The following is a 19258-nucleotide window of genomic DNA, read 5'->3' as shown; positions in this document are numbered from 1 at the left end:
CTATGACGCAACTGGAGTGAGTCTCTTTCTTGCAACCCAAACAGCTGGGCTAGAACAGAGGAGTCACATGTTAGTGGGGTTTATTCTTAGACACCATCTGTAGGAGGGGGCCAGGGACTGCAAGTTACATGACATTTATCACAAATTACCTTATGCTGAAGTGATCTGTGTCCCTTTCTGCTCCTTGAGGCTTCGTGTGTTGCTCACATTTGCCACCCACAATGACCAGCCCCGTGCATGGCACGCAGTAGGTGGGCACGTGAACTAAGCATTTGTCTTGTCTACATTGCTGACAGTGGGGAGGGTGGAGAACACGGACTAAATCCGGAGGTGGGACAGGGAGAGAGCAAGTCAAATGCAGCCAGATGTTTGGGGCTGTCTGGGGAAGAGAGGGTGTGGGGAGGACCATAAGCAGCTGCTGAAGCTGCGGCTACTGGGGGGATTTGGGAATATCCGGCTTAGGAGTCTTCACCTGCTTCTGCATACTTCCAGGGGGACATATGTCCATCTTGGATTGGAGGGCTCTCAGAGGGGTTAGTTGTGTCCGCTTCCAGTGGTCTGAGGCCTCCTGAGACTTTTTGTACATTTAATTAAAGTGTAACATACAGAAAAGTTCACACATTATAAATGCAACTCAAGGACTTTTCCAAAAGCGAACACACCCAGATCAAGAAACAGACCATCCTACAGTCCCCCCCACTTACACCCTGTACCAGTTGCAGCCCCCACAAGGGTAACTACTGTCTTGACTTCGAACACCATAGATTTGATTTGCCTGTTTTTAAACTTTACATAAGTAGAATCACAGGGTGTGTACAATGACTTTGGAAAACTGTTTGACAATATCTATTAAAGCTAAAATACCCTTACCCTATGAACCTGAAATTCCACCCATCTTGCCAAGGGACAAAAAGTTCCCCTCTAAATGCACCAGGCTGTCAGGGATGAAGCGTTGGCTTTGGGGCCCCCATTCACACACATGACTTTTTCTGGGGCACCCAAGCATCAGCCTGTCATCACCAGGTGCCACCCTGGCGATATCTGAAGGCTGGAGTCAGAGTGCCTCCCTCAGACATCCAGTTCTGCATCACTCCTTGGGAGGAGTCGTGTTTACAGATGGTGGGTGTCACCCATGCCAAGCACTTCTAAGGGTTAATGCTCACTGGTTTGCCTGGTTCCCAGGACATTTCCTGATGCCCCTCTGGAGGGTGACGCCAACAAGCCAGTGGAGAAGCCATCTTTCCCAGGTACTGTCAGGCGCCCCCGGAGCTGCTCGGTGCATCCTAGGATCCCTCTTCCTCAGCTTTGGTTTGATGGCCTCATCTGTTCCCCTGCAACCTCAAAATGTAAATAAACCCTTTCTCAGAGACTTCGGCAGAAAATTCCTCTGACCTGCACTTGGACACAGCTCATCTGGGTTTGGGAGGTGTCAACTGTGTAAGGATGACTCTGATCCCCATGTGGCTTTCCGACTGCGTCCCCTCTACAGTCAGTTATTAGCACTGACTGTGCTAGGAAGTGAGTAACACACATATTCCCAGACCACATGGAGCTCAGGAGCTTGGGGAGAGAGACAGGGAAGTGGATGACTACAGTGCCTTCTGAAATGTGTTGCAGGGAGAAATGTCATTCAGGGGATGCTAACCTGGCTTTGGGTAAGGGACAGCCTCTGAATGACAGGACATTAAAGCCATGGCCTGCAGTTTAAGTAGGAGTTGGCCAGTTTGAGGTAAGAATACCACTAAGCAAGAACGCCAGAGTAGCTCCTCGAGCTGCCTTCTGCACCTGACATCCACACTGAAGCCAGACCCTCTGTGTTCAGCCTTGCTTTACTGAAGAGGTGTCGCTGAGGGGCTGCTCTGGGGCGCTGCTCTGCTTTCCTGTCCCCAACTTGTTCTGATCTTGAGCCACCTCCATATTGGTGCTCCTGGTTCTCAGGCCTTTGAACTCAAACTGAATCACACCACTGGCTTTCCTGGTTCTCCAGCTTGCAGATGGCAGATTTGGGAACTTTTTGGCCTCCATAATCAAGTGAGCCAATTGCTATAATAAATATCTCTCTCCCTCTTTCTTCCTCTCTCTCTCTCTGTGCAAATATAGTTCCAATTATAAGAGCCCCTAACTGGAAAATAACCCTATGGTGCACTGGTGAGTAGAGAAACTGTGGTTCCCTCAAACCACCGAACACTATTCAGCAATACGAAGGAACAAACTATTGATATGCAAAATAGTGTAAATGAATCTGAAAAACATCGGAAAGAGGGAAGGAAGCCAGACACAGAAGAGTGCATGCCGCATGATTCCATTTATATGAAATTCTAGAACAGGCAAAACTTATCTATAGACAGAGAACAACAGATCAGTGGTTGTCTGGGGTTGGGAGTGGGGAAGTTTGGCTGGAAGGGCACAGGGCTCTTTCTGTGGGTGAGGGAATGTGTCTGCATTATAGTGATGCTTATGTAGTTATATACACTTATCGAAACTCATCTTACTGGCCACTTAAAATAAGTGCATTTTATTGTGTGTAAATTATACCTTAATGAAGTTGATTTGAAAATCCAAAGTAGTAATAATAAGTAATAATCTTGTAGCTTGGCAGGTGTGGTGACTCACTTCTGTAATTCCAGCGATTTGAGAAGCTGAGGCAGGAGGATCACTTAAGATCAGGAGTTCTTTTTTATTTTTATTTTTTGAGACGGAGTTTCGCTCTTGTTGCCCAGGCTGGAGTGCAATGGCAGGATCTCGGCTCACTGCAACCTCCACCTTCTGAGTTCAAGCGATTTTCCTGCCTCAGCCTCCCAAGTAGCTGGAACTACAGGCGCTCACCACCATGCCCGGCTAATTTTTGTATTTTTAGTAGAGATGGGGTTTCACCATGTTGGTCAGACTGGTCTTGAACTCCTGACCTCCAGTGATCTGCCCGCCTCGGCCTCCCAAAGTGCTGGGATTACAGGCTTGAGACACTGCGCCTGGCCAAGACCAGGAGTTTGAGACCAGCCTGGGAAACAAAGTGAGACCCCCTGTCTACAGAAAAATTAAAAATTTTAGCTGGGCCTGGTGCCGTGTGCCTGTAGTTCCAGCTACTCAGGAGGCTGAGGTGGGAGGATAGCTTGAGCCCAGGATTTCAAGGCTGAAATGAGGCATGATCAGGCCACTGCCCTCTAGCGTGGGTGACAGAGTGAGACCCTGTCTCTAAATAATAATCATAAGAACAACAAGGGGCCCTCTAAATGCACTGATATCTAAGGTGTATTAAGCGACCAAAAAAAAAAAGAAAATCAAGGTGCAGAAAAATGTTAATAAGAGAAAAAATATGTCTGTATTATCTTGAGTGCGCAAAAAAATAATCTAAAAGCCTATGAAAGAAACTAATCATATTGGTTTCCTGTTGGCGAGGAGGGCTAAGAGCACGGAGACTTTTCCCTATGCTTTCTGTACTTTTTGATTTTGAGATATGTGAATGTAGGTTTCTCTCACTGCTCGAACTTTCACTAACCAAATTACTACATTCCAAATTCTCAAAAACAAATAGATTTACTTAAAAGTAGGCCGGGCGCGGTGTCTCACGCCTGTAATTCCAGCGCTTTGGGAGGCCGAGGCGGGCAGATCACCTGAGGTTGGGAGTTCGAGACCAGCCTGACCAACATGGAGAAACCCCATCTCTACTAAAAATACAAAATTAGCCGGGCGTGGTGGCGAATGCCTATAATCCCAGCTACTCGGGAGGCTGAGGCAGAAGAATCACTTGAATCCAGGAAGCAGAGGTTGCAGTGAGCCCAGATCATGCCATTGCACTCCAGTCTGGGTAACAAGAGAGAAACTCTGTCTCAAAAAAAAAAAAAAAAAAAAAATTTGCTTAAAAGTTACCATCTCCGGCCGGGCGCGGTGGCTCATGCCTGTAATCCCAGCGCTTTGGGAGGCCAAGGCGGGTGGATCACGAGATCAGGAGATTGAGACCATCCTGGCCAAAATGGTGAAACCTCGTCTCTACTAAAAATACAAAAGTTAGCTGGGGGTGGTAGCGCGTGCCTGTAATCCCAGCTACTCGGGAGGCTGAGGCAGGAGAATCGCTTGAACCAGGGAGTCGGAGGTTGCAGTGAGCCGAGGTCGTGCCACTGCACTCCAGCCTGGCGACAGAGGGAGACTCCATCTCAAAAAAAAAAAAAAAAAAAAAAAAAAAGTTAACATCTCATCCAAATTTGCACCGAGTAGGAAAACAAAACTTTAAAACATGAAACAGATGTTACTGAGGCCAAAAGGGTCTCCCAGGTCTGGGAGTCTGCAGCTTTTATACAATTCTGCCCTCTGGCCGCCGCCAGGGAAGAAAGGTTGTCTCCGTCTGCTGCATCGCCTTTGCCCAGCAATGAAGCCCCCAAGACAGCGGCAGCCGGTTGCCTGAACCTTCCTATCCTTGGGGGCACCCAGTGCAGGTGGATGACCCGACTCAGCCTCCGCCAGGGTACCCTCGGGGCAGGACGGGTAGCAAGGAGGGGACAGAGATTGGCCCCAGGAGACCACGGAAGATCGCGCTCCTGGGGCCAACTTCAGCAGCGAGAGGCGGCCTTTGCCCACCGCCTCATCCCACGACGCCGCGGTCCTCCAAGAACCTTCCCAGCGGTTCTCTCCTCCTCTCAGGAGTAGAGGCCCTCTGAGACCGACGGGGAGGGACGGCTCGGGCCGGTCATCCGAGGGGCCGCACGGATTCCCTCCTCCGCCCAGCTCCACCCCCTCGAGGGGCGGCGGTCCGGGAGTGGCGACCGGGCTCCCCCATGGCGCGCGCCGTCGGGGCCCCTGGCCAGGCTCCGAGCGGGGTTGGCGGGGAGGGGAGGCGGGAGCGAGGGCGGGCGGTGGGAGGTGGGGGCGGGAAGGTCCGAAGGCGGCGGCCTGGGGCTGCACGGGGCGTGGGTCGGCCGTCATCCAGCCTGGGCGGAGCCGGAGTTGCGAGCCGCTGCCTAGAGGCCGTGGAGCTCACAGCTATGGGCTGGAGGCCCCGGAGAGCTCGGGGGACCCTGTTGCTGCTGCTGCTGCTACTGCTGCTGCTCTGGCCAGTGCCAAGCGCCGGGGTGCTTCAAGGTGAGGACGCGGGCGGGGTGCGCCCTGAGGGGCAGGCTAGGCCAGGTGGTGGTGGCGGGGATGGGTTCTGCTCAGAGCTCGGGTCAGCGCGCGGAGGGTCTCACGGCCCCGGCACCATACGGCCAGTAGGTCAGGGCGTGGGGACTGTTTGGGGGGGTCTCCGTGGGATCTGCCCAGGGACGCTCAAGTGTGCTTGGGCTGGCCTCGGGCCCGGACTTGCCCACACTGCCCGGCTGCCACTCCGCTGGCAAAGCAGAGGGCATGGCCCCCTCCCCCTCGGGGGCAGCCCAGCCCCCAGCCCGTAGCCCGTAGCCCCCTCTGCCTGGATTCTCGCTGTCACAACCAGCTTCCATCCGCAGGCCACCGTGTGACCCGCTCCTGCACCTCCACCCCTTAGGACTCAGCGGGGCTCCATCCTCTAGGAAGCCCCCATGCCCAAGAGTCCCCCAGAGTCCCTGCTTTGCTCTCAGGCTGCAGAACTAGCTGTGGCCTCCACTCTGCTCACCCCTCGTCCCTCCTCCCAGGGCGGCAGGGCAGTGTGTATGTTGTTTATATTGTTGCCTTGTTTGGTGAGATAGAGAAGGGCCTCTCCAGATAGAAGGTGTCTGTTTAGCAGTGCTCTGGGAAGACTGCAGCTGTCTCCTCGGGGTAACCCCTCCAAACAAAGATGTTAAGATGGGGCTGGAACAACCTCTGCAAGCCGGTGGGAGGATTAGCCAGTCCTGCACAGCAAGTGCCTGGCCGGGAACAGGGAGGGCAACCAGGGAGGAGGCATGCGGGGCTGGGCTGGGCTATGCAGACTGGGCGGTGGCTTCCACAGCACTGTGTGGGGAACAAACAGGTACAGGGGCCTGGTCTGTTCTGGCCCCAGGGGAGGGCCCCAGGCGGTCCACTGCTCCCTCCACTCTGAGCCCTATCCTGGGGCCAGGGGAGGTGATGGGACCCCTGCGAGAGGGGCGTCTATGTGCCCAATACCAACCTGGCTCCCTCGGGTTCCACTCCCATCCACCCGGTCACCGGAGCTCCAGCTCCAGCTCCAGCTCTTCCCCTCTCTCCCTCATTGGGGTCAGGGTGCCCGTGGCCAGCACATGCGTGCAAGGCCATGTGGAGAGCACCCACACACCACACTGCACCCACACCACACCTGTGCCCGGGCCCACCCTACCTCTTCCTCAAACCCTTAGAGGCCTAGGAGCAGCAAAGCTTGGTTCTCTACTCTCAGTTAAGTGCTCTCTGGGCTGAGAGACCTCCCCTCTTTCCCCTCCCCCAGATCCACTCAGAGCCCTCCCTGCACTGGCCCCTCTAGCCTCCTTTCCAAGGTGGCAGACTCCTCTCGGCCCTCATCTGCCTGATGGCAATTCACTCATCCAATCAAGGAGGGCTTCTTGGAGGAAGGGTCTTTGATGTTTGTTGTCTGGGAGAGAAGGTGGAGGAGAAAAAAGGAGTTGGGGTGGCCTAGCAGGAGCTGAGTCACTTCCACAGGCAGCCATCAGCCCAGCAGGACTGAGGCCAGGGCTGTGTGGAGGGGGGAGGCTGTCTGTTCTGGGAGTTGGGACTGGGTACCGGGGGAAGGAGGGCTGCTGCAGGCTCTGGGTGCCTGGGGCCTGGCTCCTGCAGGGCAGGCCTGTGAGAGTGGTTGGGGCCAGTGGAGGGCTGGGAGCATTCCAGGGGAACATTCCAGGCGCCCTCTGAGTAATGCTTGGCTCTGGGATTCCTCCTAGAGCCCCCTTAGGCACACCCGGCCAGGGAGCACCAAGGCTCCGTCCGGAAGCATGCCCTCCCCTTGAAGAGATGAGGAGGGGCCTTCTGGGCCAGGGTACCAAAACCCTGCCACCAGGACAGAGTCCCCGAGGGAGCTCTGGGCAAGGTGGACCTCACAAGGCAACATCTGGCTGTTGTTTTTCTCAGATGACGGGGAGGCACAAGTGTCCTCTCTTCGTAGATCTCTCACCCTAAAAGCATCTGCTGCCCATCTAAAAATCCCTAAGGCTGCCGCGCTCTTTCCTTCCCCTCTGCACTGGCGGCCTTGGCCTCTTCCTTGTGATCACCGAGCCCAAGCCTGCCCCCCGACAAAGGTCAGGGGACTCCCGTGTCCCCAGCTGAGCTGTCCCTTTCCAGCCTTCTCTTTTCCTCCTCCTTGATAGCTCCTCAGATCCAAGGATGCCCACGGGCGTCCCTCCTTCTCCAGGCTGAGCCCACGAGTGTTGAAGATGAAGTCTGCCCCGAAAGGCCTCCAGTGCCTCACTGGGGATGTCCTCTAACCCCCTCCCTCTGCTTTGTCCCATGCCCCTGTGTTCCTCAGGTCCCCCTCACCCTGTGCTCTGTCTTCACTCCAGGACATATCCCTGGGCAGCCAGTCACCCCGCACTGGGTCCTGGATGGACAACCCTGGCGCGCCGTCAGCCTGGAGGAGCCGGTCAGTGCCATGTCACCCCGCCCTCCACAGGGGCCCTGAACCTCCCAGCCCTTTTGTCTCTCCCTACATTACAGCTTCTAGTTTTGCTGAGGTCCCCAGAACCACCAAGTCACTACTCCTATAGGCCCCTGCCTCCCCTGCCCCTCAAGTGGGCAGAAGAAGGCACTGGGGTTTGGACATCTAGATCTCGTGAGCCCGCACACATGGAAGTCATTTCAGCTTTCTCCACCCCACCTCCCTCTTTCCCTCCCTCCCTGGATGATCTGGGCCACCCCCACCCCCACCAGGCAGAAATGGGTCCAGAGTTTGTGGGTCCTGAAGCTTTTCAGGAGCCTCTAAAAAAAAAAAAAAAAAGCACCAAAAAGAAAACCTTTTGCAAAGTTGACCAGAACATGTGACCCTGTGGACACACTGCTGTCCCTCTCAGGGCCCTGCCGCTGAAGGCCTGAACCTTCAGCCTCACTGGCTCCTGTGGAATCCACTTCTGGTATGGGGGGGGGGCAGTGGTCACTCTCCTGGTGCCCCCCAGATATAAGACCACCCCATGTGCTTCTTCTGCAGGACGCTCTGCCCCAGCCTCTTCCCAATCCTGCCCTTCACACGCTTCCAGAATAACCATGCCCCATCTGTTTGTGCCATAATATCTGTGCTGCAAACTAAGAGGGCAGTAGCCTCGATATGCTCATTTTACAGAGGGGCAAACGGAAGCCCAGAGAGCTTGGGGAAATTGTCCATGGTCACACAGCTCTTTAGGCCGGGAGCCTGAGACCCACTAAGGTCTGAACGATTTTAAACCATTGGCTACACCCCTGCCCCTCCTAGAGAGCCCCCTTTGTTTGGGATTTTCAGCCCTACTGTCCAAATCCAGCAAGAGGGAAGGCAGGGGAGCATTGCCATGAAGGCTGAGAGGCCCCCAGAGACCCAGCAGCTCCCAACCCAGGGCTCTCACTGGGATCCCCTAGGCCCATAAGGCCCCCATTCCACTGGTCAAGCACAGCACTGGCCTGAGCTTTGAGATTGCCCTCCCCATCCCCAGGAGGGGAAGGCTGGACACACATTGGGGTCACTCTGCCTCTGAGCCTGCCTGTCTGTCAGGCCTGGGCTGTGACCAAGAGGAGAGCCCCAAAGGGGCTCTGCTTCCCCCAACTGTGGGCCCCTGCCCCCAGGAAGCCTGCCAAGATGGTACAGAAGAAAGAGTAGAGGCTAGGTATCCCCTCCAACAGGCAGGAAACACTCACATTTCAAGATGAGGGGTATATATCGAGGGGCAGTGTACCAGGAGGGCAAGAGTAAAGACAGCAGGGGCTGCAGAGGAACAGGGACCTCGAGTATGGCCTTTCTCCCAGTGCAGACCTTTCCCCAATAAAGCAAGTGGCATTCCAGCCACATGAGCTCATGCTGGAGGCCTTGTGGGGCCTGTGGCCAGGGAGGCAAGGACCATCTGCTCCCCACCTGTGAAGGAAGAACTCCCTCCAAAGACTCTGAGACCCTTGGACAGGGCCCCAGCTCAGTGCATTTTTGGAGAAAAGGAGTCGGGGGTTAAACATTCCGAAGGCACAGCAGCCTCCCAGGAAGCTCCTGGGCCGGCTCCAACTCTGGGCCCCCAGCCAGGCTGAGTGGACAAGGGGGAAGTGGGGTGTTCCCACAGGGTGGGAGACGCCAAGAGGGTGGGGGAAGGAGAGAGGGCTGGCCGGCCAAGCCAGCCTCCTGACACCTAGCTGAGAGCCAGTGTGCTCTCTTGGCTGGAATGGCGTCCATGTCTACTTCGTGGGTCCAGTGAAGGAGGGACGGGGGCTGCTGGAGGCCCAGGAAAACTTTGGAAGAGGGAGCAGTTTGCCAAAATTGGAAGTGGAGGAGTAATATTTGAATTCTACAGGGAATGAGCAGCAGCTCATTTGGAAACAAGCCTCAGGTAGCAGAGGCTCTGAGGAGGCCCTGACCATGGCTACCCGATGCCCCCATAATGTCCTCAGCACCCCTCTGTCTTCCCCTGCTTTTGATGCCCCTTCTGGGCATGGAAGAAGAGGGCGGGCCAGGGGAGGGGTACCTTTCTGGGACCTCTGGTCTCTAGGGAGGATGTTGGTGCGCCTGGCAGGCTGTGCCAACGCCCTTCCAAGTGGCTGTTGTCAGGACTGCAAACATCCTGAGTTTGGGAACATCTTTGTATGTTCTCACCTCCTCCATGCCCTCCATAGTATGTGGGGGGTCCTGCTGACTCCCCAGCCCACGTTCTCCCCAAGAACTTCCTCCCCAGCCGGCTCCACAGGCCACCTACTCCCTGGCAGGCAGGAGGCCTGGAGGCCACCATCTCAGCTCCACACTCTTTGTTGCCCAGGTCTCGAAGCCAGACATGGGGCTGGTGGCCCTGGAGGCTGAAGGCCAGGAGCTCCTGCTTGAGCTGGAGAAGAACCAGTGAGTGCCAGGCTGGGGCAGGGCTGGGAGGAGGGGATCAGTGTTGGGGGGCAGGGACTGACACAGATCTGTGCAGGTGGCTGGATGGGCAGAGGACCCCAGAGAGGGTGCAGATGACAGGGAGAGTCACGCAGGCCTGTGGCTGTTTCCCTGGAGGCTGAAGAGGACCGCTGAGGCTGTCAGCCCCGCTGTGGGGCACCTCCGCCCTCCCAACCCCAGGAGCAGCTTGTCAGCTCCCTGCTGGAGATGAGTGAACACCACCTAGTGGACATTTGCAAGATATGCTGAGTCTAAAGAAATCCTAGAGGGAAAAGATGAGCCGGCACTCCAGGCTAAGGGAATGGCCGGGACAAAGATGCGGTGGCTTTGGGAGGCCGAGGCGGGCGGCTCACCTGAGGTCAGGAGTTTGAGACCAGCCTTGCCAACATGGTGAAACCCCGTCTCTACTAAAAATACAAAAAATTAGACAGGCGTGGTGGCGGCGCCTGTAATCCCAGCTACTTAGGGGGCTGAGACAGGAGAATCGCTTGAACCCCGGAGGTAGAGGTTGTGGTGAGCCAAGATCACACCACTGCACCACTCCGGCCTGGGCAAAGAGTGAGACTCCGTCTCAAAAAAAGAGAAAAAAAAAAAAAAGAAAAGAAAAAAGAAAAAGATGCAGTGGCTACACTTGGGGGCAGCAGTTTGTCTGACCTGCCTGGAAGGTCTCCATCTACAGGGAGGGGAGCAGGGGGGAATGAATTTGGGGAGTCCCAGGAGGGCCAGATCACAGAAGGCCATTTTAGTGCTCAGTGTCCTGGACCATCCAGAGTCAAAGATTTTGAGCTGGGGAAGGGACAGGCAGACCTGTGCTCAGGAAGGTGCCTTGGGCTGGGTGGGGTGGGTGTCCGAGCTGGAGCGCAGGCTCTTAAAACCACCCAGATTATGTTATCAGTATATATCACCTACTGAGTGCTTGACCGCAGGCGCTGGTCTGAGCACTTGACACGTTATTTTATTCTCCCTCGTGGAGTCGGATGGACCGGGAACAAACTCTAGTTCCACTGTGCCCAACCATATTTTCCCAATGTCCCTACCCTTTCAATGGGGTGGTCACATCACCTACCTCCTAGGGTGGTGGGTGTGTGTGGGGCAGGGGTGGGGGGCAGAGCTGGGGCAGGTGGTGGAATGCCTGGGAGGGGGGAAGCAGCCATCATTAGGGGGTGGTCTGGAGGTAATGAGGCCAAGGTGAGGTTGGGTTAAGGATTTTCTTTAAAGAAGACAGATTGACTCATGATTGATCCATCCATGTGGGAAAGATCCTGTTGAGATGGAGCCTGAAAATGGAATCATTACCGGAGTGGGTGTGGAGAAGGCAGGGAGGGCGGAAGCAGCGTGGGCAGGTGGCGATTCTGTTTTCTCTGGAGGCAGGGGGTGAGCATCCATCACTGAAGGACAGGTGGGAGGTATGTGGGGTCTAGAAGTCTGAGGAAAATATTTCAAGGATCTAGGGCAGGTGGGGGCAAGAGGGTCGACCAGATGCCCAACAAAGGAGGGCAGCAGGCAGGGGAACCAGGGGAGGTCACTGCATTTCCCCAACTCCAAGTCCCATTCTTCGGCAGTGTCTCCTGACTCCTCCCCTCCCGACCTGTGGATCCTGCCGCCTGCTGCAGGTCCCCTGGGAACCACAAACTCTTCCCCTATTCCCACTCCTCCCTGGCATCCTCCCTGGTGCTTCCCATATTCACACCTCCCACAACTAAGCCATCACCAAGGCTCCTTCCTCTAGCCCCAAGAGTTTCTGATCTGAGCAAGTCACCATTGCTCCTGTCCCTTCCCTAAGACACACTGTGAGTGTCTCACTCATAAAGCTGCTCCATTAGCATTTAGGGAGGAAGGCTGGGAGACATCCTGGAGGAGGCAGGAGGAAGCTGAATTCAGTGTTCCCTGTAACACCCACTCTCAGCAGGCTGCTGGCCCCAGGATACATAGAAACCCACTACGGCCCAGATGGGCAGCCAGTGGTGCTGGCCCCCAGCCACACGGTGAGATGCTTCCATGGGCTCTGGGATGCACCCCCAGAGGTACCCCCCACCATTCCTACCCCTACTCCTCCTTGCATTCCTACCACACCCTCCCTCTTGCCCCTCTTGCTCCAGCCCTGGCTGAGATTTGGGGCTGGCCCCTTCCTCCCTAGGATCATTGCCACTACCAAGGGCGAGTAAGGGGCTTCCCCGACTCCTGGGTAGTCCTCTGCACCTGCTCTGGGATGAGGTGAGCTCTGGGAGAGGAGGCTGGGCCTGGGATGGGGAAAGAGCTCCCTCACACCCGCTCCTACCCCTCTGCACCCTAGTGGCCTGATCACCCTCAGCAGGAATGCCAGCTATTATCTGCGTCCCTGGCCACCCCGGGGCTCCAAGGACTTCTCAACCCACAAGATCTTTCGGATGGAGCAGCTGCTCACCTGGAAAGGAGCCTGTGGCCACAGGGATCCTGGGAACAAAGCGGGCATGACCAGCCTTCCTGGTGGTCCCCAGATCAGGGTCAGGGGCATGGAGCGGATGGGAGTGGGAATGCTGTATCTATAGCCCACCAATCAGAAGAGACAGGAATTCACAGGCCTCGAGTCCCAGTATTTTTATTGGAGTCTGAAGAAACAAGTTCCAGAAAACATGTTAAACTTCCTTCTGGGAGCTGGGGTTGGTGGTCAGGGCTCAAGCCCAGCAGCTTCCACTCAGGGTCCCCATTTGCACCTCCGCAGGACAGGCGAGAAGCGCGCAGGACCCGGAAGTACCTGGAACTGTACATTGTGGCAGACCACACCCTGGTGAGGAGAGACCCCAGGGGTTGGCGGGGTCAGGGATGGGGCCAGCTCAGCCCCTCAAGCCACCGGGATTTCTGCCTTCCCAGTTCTTGACTCGGCACCGAAACTTGAACCACACCAAACAGCGTCTCCTGGAAGTCGCCAACTACGTGGACCAGGTTGGGGGCGGCGGGGAGAGAGCGGTGATGGGGGTGGCGGCGGCAGGACAGGCAGGTGCTGGTGGGGTTTGGGGAAGAGGAAGGGCGCCCCACGAAGGACCACCGGCGCGATGGGGCGCCCTGTCCCGGCTTCAGCCCCGGCTCGCCCTCAGCTTCTCAGGACCCTGGACATTCAGGTGGTGCTGACCGGCCTGGAAGTGTGGACCGAGCGGGACCGCAGCCGCGTCACGCAGGACGCCAACGCCACGCTCTGGGCCTTCCTGCAGTGGCGCCGGGGGCTGTGGGCGCAGCGGCCCCACGACTCCGCGCAGCTGCTCACGTGGGTGCCTCTGACCCGGACGCGGGTCCCGGGCGGGGCGGCCTCACCTCCCGGCCCCGCCTGGTCACGCCGCACTCCGCCCCCAGGGGCCGCGCCTTCCAGGGCGCCACAGTGGGCCTGGCGCCCGTCGAGGGCATGTGCCGCGCCGAGAGCTCGGGAGGCGTGAGCACGGTGAGCCCCGCGGGCGGGGGCGAGGGGAGAGACAGGAGACTCTACGGCCGCAGTGACCGCCCTCCCACGGCCCCCCAGGACCACTCGGAGCTCCCCATTGGCGCCGCAGCCACCATGGCCCATGAGATCGGCCACAGCCTCGGCCTCAGCCACGACCCCGACGGCTGCTGCGTGGAGGCTGCGGCCGAGTCCGGAGGCTGCGTCATGGCTGCGGCCACCGGGTACGCGGGTGGGGGGTCGGGGCTGCGGCGGGGCGGCTAGTCCTGGGGACTTCCTCCGCTGCGTTTCTTCGGTCGTCCCTCAGTTTCCTCGTCTGTAAAATGGGGATAATGATCATAGTGTCCGCTTCAGGGTGGTTTATGAGGCTTAAAGGGAAGAAGCTCAGGCAAAGTGGATTCTCAACGGTATGAAGATTATTTTCCGAGTAACCTGGCGAGGTTACTCCTACACCGGGAGGAGCACCGTCGGGTCGCGATTCCACCTGGGGTCCGGGGCTGCTCACTATTGGGGCCACATCGTCCCCTGTCCCGCTTGCTGTGTGACTTTGCGCGGGTTACTTCCCCTCTCTGGGCTCTGCGCATCTGGCGGCTGTAGCCAAGCCCAGAGGTGGGGATCAGAGAAGCGCGGGGGTTGGGGGACTGTCCCTCCATGCCCAATGCCCTCCCCGTGCCGGTAGGCACCCGTTTCCGCGCGTGTTCAGCGCCTGCAGCCGCCGCCAGCTGCGCGCCTTCTTCCGCAAGGGGGGCGGCGCTTGCCTCTCCAATGCCCCGGACCCCGGACTCCCGGTGCCGCCGGCGCTCTGCGGGAACGGCTTCGTGGAAGCGGGCGAGGAGTGTGACTGCGGCTCTGGCCAGGTTAAGTCGGCTCGCCCGGCCCCCACTTGCCCTCTCCGCTCAGGTCTGGGGCGCTGCGCCGTCACCTGGTCCCTTCTTGCTTTTCTGGTCCCAGGAGTGCCGCGACCTCTGCTGCTTTGCTCACAACTGCTCGCTGCGCCCGGGGGCCCAGTGCGCCCACGGGGACTGCTGCGTGCACTGCCTGGTGAGGGCATGGAAGGTTCAGGGTGAGGGTTTCGGGGAGCTTGGGAGCCGGCCTGTTGGCCTTAATTGGTGCCCTCAGGTTTCCCCGTTGGGTGCTGGGCTTGGGTAGGCCTGGCTCCCCCAGCTCCGAGCCGCGCTCTCGACATGGACCTCTCACTGCACGTGGCCTCTCTCTGCCTTCCCCACCACCCGTCACCTGCGCAGCTGAAGCCGGCTGGAGCGCTGTGCCGCCAGGCCATGGGTGACTGTGACCTCCCTGAGTTTTGCACGGGCACCTCCTCCCACTGTCCCCCAGACGTTTACCTACTGGACGGCTCACCCTGTGCCAGGGGCAGTGGCTACTGCTGGGATGGCGCATGTCCCACGCTGGAGCAGCAGTGCCAGCAGCTCTGGGGGCCTGGTGAGAGGACACGAGCACCCTTGCACCCTGCCCCCCATCCTCTGGTGGGGCCAGTTTTCTACTGTGGGGAAGATGGGCAGGGGAAACTGAGGCCCGCTGAGCGCGGCCCCTCTCCGAGCTGCCCCCAGCCTGGCCCATGCTTCCTCAGGCTCCCATCCAGCTCCCGAGGCCTGTTTCCAGGTGGTGAACTCTGCGGGAGATGCTCATGGAAACTGCGGCCAGGACAGTGAGGGCCACTTCCTGCCCTGTGCAGGGAGGTAGGGAGTGGAGCTGAGTGGAGGGAGCAGAAGCTATGGAGTGGGTTTGGGGAAGGGGGGTACTGCAGCTGTTGACCCCCCTCTACTTCCTCCCCAGGGATGCCCTGTGTGGGAAGCTGCAGTGCCAGGGTGGAAAGCCCAGCCTGCTCGCACCGCACATGGTGCCAGTGGACTCTACCGTTCACCTAGATGGCCACGAAGTGACCTGTCGGGGAGCCTTGGCACTCCCCAGTGCCCAGCTGGACCTGCTTGGCCTGGGCCTGGTAGAGCCAGGCACCCAGTGTGGACCTAGAATGGTGAGCTCTGTCCACCCGACCCCTCCTTGCCGTTTGAATCCTGCAGGCCAGTGTCCCCCTCACTGCCTGGTGCACTGCCCGTAGGTGTGCCAGAGCAGGCGCTGCAGGAAGAATGCCTTCCAGGAGCTTCAGCGCTGCCTGACTGCCTGCCACAGCCACGGGGTGAGAGCCCGAGGAGTGGGGGTGACCTTGGGGTTCCTAATCCTACGTGACCTTCCTCTTCTCTTCTCTGCAGGTTTGCAATAGCAACCATAACTGCCACTGTGCTCCAGGCTGGGCTCCACCCTTCTGTGACAAGCCAGGCTTTGGTGGCAGCATGGACAGTGGCCCTGTGCAGGCTGAAAGTATGCCAGTGGGGGGCATGTGGGCAGGAGCTGGGGTGGTGCACCTGCTCAGGACTCAGCGCCCCTTCCCCCAATCCCCGCAGACCATGACACCTTCCTGCTGGCCATGCTCCTCAGCGTCCTGCTGCCTCTGCTCCCAGGGGCCGGCCTGGCCTGGTGTTGCTACCGACTCCCAGGAGCCCATCTGCAGCGATGCAGCTGGGGCTGCAGGAGGGACCCTGCGTGCAGTGGGTAGGCTCCGAGCGCCTGCTTCCTGAGCCTACTCCTGCGGTTCCCCTCCTCAGAGCTCTGCTGGGGCTGTGGGAGCTGGGGCAGGCCCTCAGCCTTGCCCCCAGGTACAGAGAGCAGCCCCAGAGGCCATGGAAAGAAGTAGCTTTGAACAGGAGGTTCCAGTGGCCTCCCAGTCAAGCAAGGGGGTGGATCCCTGCCCCACCACCAGCACCGCAAGGCATGGCCCTCTACCTCCCAGTACAGCTCCTCTTGTCCACTCTCCTGCTTCTCCCACCAGCTGGCTGCCTCACCCTTGACTTCGCCCTGTTTTTCCCTGGCTCAGATTGCAGTCCCTGTACCATGCTGCCCCCGGAGGCCTGTCCAGCCTCTGTCTCACCAGTTTTCAGCCCTTTGCCACTTCCTCTGCACAAATCACCTCTGTCACCCCCTTGAAGTTCCCAAATGCTGGGCCCAGCACATCTTTTCACTCCATACCACTGGTCAGCTGTGGCGCTGGCTGCCCCTGTGCCAGGGCCCTGCCTTAACCCAGTTCTCTGTGACCTGGGTGGTGGCGGAGTGGGGAGTCACATAATACTAAGCATGGCGGTCCTAGGACTCACCCTGCACCAGGGCCCTAGGCAGGGCAGGCACTCTGTGGCCGTGTCTGACATAGCCTGGTCTTGGGAGTGCTCCGGGCAAGCCAAGGGAGATGGCATGATTTGGGCCAGAGATGGGGGCAGAGGGCATAACAGACAGGGGCAGGGCACCAACTGGGCTCCGGGTGGCAGCTAAGAGGACCCTGACACAGCGAGTCGTGATTGAGGGTCTGTGGGCAGAGGAGCAAGGTGGCCAGAGCCTGGCGTGTCAGCATGGAGGTCGCGCTGCAGAGGGCGGTGGCTGCTTCTCATCCCCAGGCGGGAGTCTCAGGGCAGGGGAGAATGTTTTGAAGGAACATCACAGGAAATGACAAGGCCCTGGGAGATGGGATGGGGACAGTCAAAGATGGCTTGGAATCATCAAGGGCAGCAGGGTATCCAGGGGCAAGGAGAGCAGACATAGCTACCAAAGGGGCGGACATCCAAGGTTCTTTGGAAGCTGAGCGATGCCAGCATCTGGAGAGTGCCAGGCTGCTGGGTGGTGCCAGAGTCTGGAAGAAATGTTAGGACTACAGAGAGGAGGTGCCAGCTGAGGGTATGAGGCTCACTTGGAGCCTGGATCCCAAGGCTCCCCTGAGGAGGGAGCAGGAAGGGAGCTGAGAGGGTGACTTGGAGCAGATGGGTGCCCCAAGAAACTCAGTAAACGCAGAACTCCCTGGGCTGGACACCATGCTGCGGGGAGGCAATAACCCACTCAGGATCACTGTGCCAACCTCCTGGACTCTTATCACGTTGCTCAGCCCCAAAGATGGCCCACACAGGGACCACCCCCTGGGCGGCGTTCACCCCATGGAGTTGGGCCCCACAGCCACTGGAAAGCCCTGGCCCCTGGGTGAGTGAGGCACCAGGGGGAGGTGGAGAGGGAAGGGAGAAGGGAAGGGCTCTTGCCTCCTGCCTCCTTCCAGGTGGGCAGCACCCAGTCACCTTGAGTCCCCTGTGCCCCACCCCAGCCCCAGGGTCTCCTGCTGACCATATTCACAACATTTACCCTCCACCATTGCTCCCAGACCCTGAGAACTCTCATGAGCCCAGCAGCCACCCTGAGAAGCCTCTGCCCGCAGTCTCGCCTGACCCCCAAGGTAGGCAGGGACCTGGATTCAAAGCCTCCCCCTCTCAACGCCCACCCTCCCACCTCTCCCACCCCTCAGTTTGCTGCCCCCTAATCAGGTTTCTGGGCTCAGGTTATTATGGAAATGAGTTTATGACCTCTTAGTTATCATGGAGACCAGGATGCTGGAAGCCTCTGGGCTGGGGAGGGAGAAGCTGTGGCTTTTCCTGGATCATTGGTCCTCACTGAGTGAGGATGGGCTCCCTGCCACACAGCTTGCAGCCTGGGGCCCCCGTCCTTAGGGGACAACATATCCTCCTCATTCTCAGCAGATCAAGTCCAGATGCCAAGATCCTGCCTCTGGTGAGAGGTAGCTCCTAAAATGAACGGATTTAAAGACAGGTGGCCACTGACAGCCACTCCAGGAACTTGAACTCCAGGGGCAGAGCCAGTGAATCACCGGACCTCCAGCACCTGCAGGCAGCTTGGAAGTTTCTTCCCCGAGTGGAGCTTCGACCCACCCACTCCAGGAACCCAGAGCCACATTAGAAGTTCCTGAGGGCTGGGGGACACTGCTGGGCACACTCTCCAGCTCAGTAAACCATCAGTCCCAGAAGCAAAGGTCACACAGCCCCTGACCTCCCTCACCAATGGAGGCTGGGTACTGCTGGCCACCCCAAAAGGGCTCTGTCCTGGGAGTCTGGTGTGTCTCCTACATGCAATTTCCACGGACCCAGCTCTGTGGAGGGCATGACTGCTGGCCAGAAGCTAGTGGTCCTGGGGCCCTATGGTTCGACTGAGTCCACACTCCTCTGGAGCCTGGCTGGCCTCTGCAAACAAACATAATTTTGGGGACCTTCCTTCCTGTTTCTTCCCACCCTGTCTTCTCCCCTAGGTGGTTCCTGAGCCCCCACTCCCAATCCCAGTGCTACACCTGAGGTTCTGGAGTTCAGAATCTGACAGCCTCTCCCCCATTCTGTGTGTGGGAGGGGACAGAGGGAACCATTTAAGAAAAGATACCAAAGTAGAAGTCAAAAGAAAGACATGTTGGCTATAGGCGTGGTGGCTCATGCCTATAATCCCAGCACTTTGGGAAGCCGGGGTAGGAGTATCACTAGAGGCCAGGAGGTCCACACCAGCCTGGGCAACATAGCAAGACACCGCATCTACAGAAAAATTTTAAAATTAGCTGGGCGTGGTGGTGTGTACCTGTAGGCCTAGCTGCTTAGGAGGCTGAAGCAGGAGGATCACTTGAGCCTGAGTTCAACACTGCAGTGAGCTATGGTGGCACCACTGCACTCCAGCCTGGGTGACAGAGCAAGACCCTGTCTCTAAAATAAATTTTAAAAAGACATATTACACTTGGACCTTGGTTAGTCTTTTCTGTATGTAAATTCAACCCATGGGGTGCCCTGAGGACCACACGGGGTGGTGGTTGGCGGGGTGGTGGCTGACGGGGTGGTGGCTGACGGGGTGGTGGCTGGCAGGCCGAGCCTAGATGGCAGCCAGAGCCCCAGGCATGTGTCTGGGCACAGGACGGTGTTGCCTAGTTTGAACACCCTCTTTGCTCTGTCACTCCTGCCTCCCTTGGGCATTCACATTCTCCCATTGCTTCATGCAAGAGCTGCTGAGTGGCCATATATATCAGCCAGCTGTTG

General features: G+C 58.0%; 1 protein-coding gene across 50 annotated transcripts; it reads left to right on the top strand.

The window, feature by feature from the left end:
* Nucleotides 1-4807: 4807 nt before the first annotated feature.
* ADAM33 (ADAM metallopeptidase domain 33) lies at nt 4808-18959 on the top strand. Of its 50 annotated transcripts, none has more exons than XM_019017532.3 (22): nt 4808-5073; nt 7410-7489; nt 9825-9901; nt 11847-11925; nt 12078-12154; nt 12234-12423; nt 12642-12707; nt 12791-12862; nt 13015-13181; nt 13268-13352; nt 13431-13573; nt 14029-14206; nt 14301-14390; nt 14594-14789; nt 14938-15046; nt 15144-15342; nt 15427-15504; nt 15578-15686; nt 15770-15917; nt 17293-17384; nt 17560-17631; nt 17933-18959. In XM_019017532.3, exons 1-22 carry the CDS (start codon nt 4977-4979, stop codon nt 17965-17967), a joined length of 2439 nt encoding a protein of 812 aa, XP_018873077.3. In that variant the 5' UTR covers nt 4808-4976; the 3' UTR covers nt 17968-18959. The 50 variants fall into 50 exon arrangements, with proteins under 50 accessions (XP_018873077.3, XP_004061783.4, XP_055228466.2 ...); XM_004061735.4 differs by having other exon boundaries at nt 4829-5073; nt 17930-18959; XM_055372491.2 differs by having other exon boundaries at nt 4844-5073; nt 11850-11925.
* The last annotated feature ends 299 nt before the right edge of the window (nt 18960-19258 follow it).

The sequence above is a fragment of the Gorilla gorilla genome, chromosome 21 (assembly GCF_029281585.2).
Source record: "Gorilla gorilla gorilla isolate KB3781 chromosome 21, NHGRI_mGorGor1-v2.1_pri, whole genome shotgun sequence".
Lineage (NCBI taxonomy): Eukaryota > Metazoa > Chordata > Mammalia > Primates > Hominidae > Gorilla > Gorilla gorilla.
This window is presented reverse-complemented; position numbering and strand designations above follow the sequence as displayed.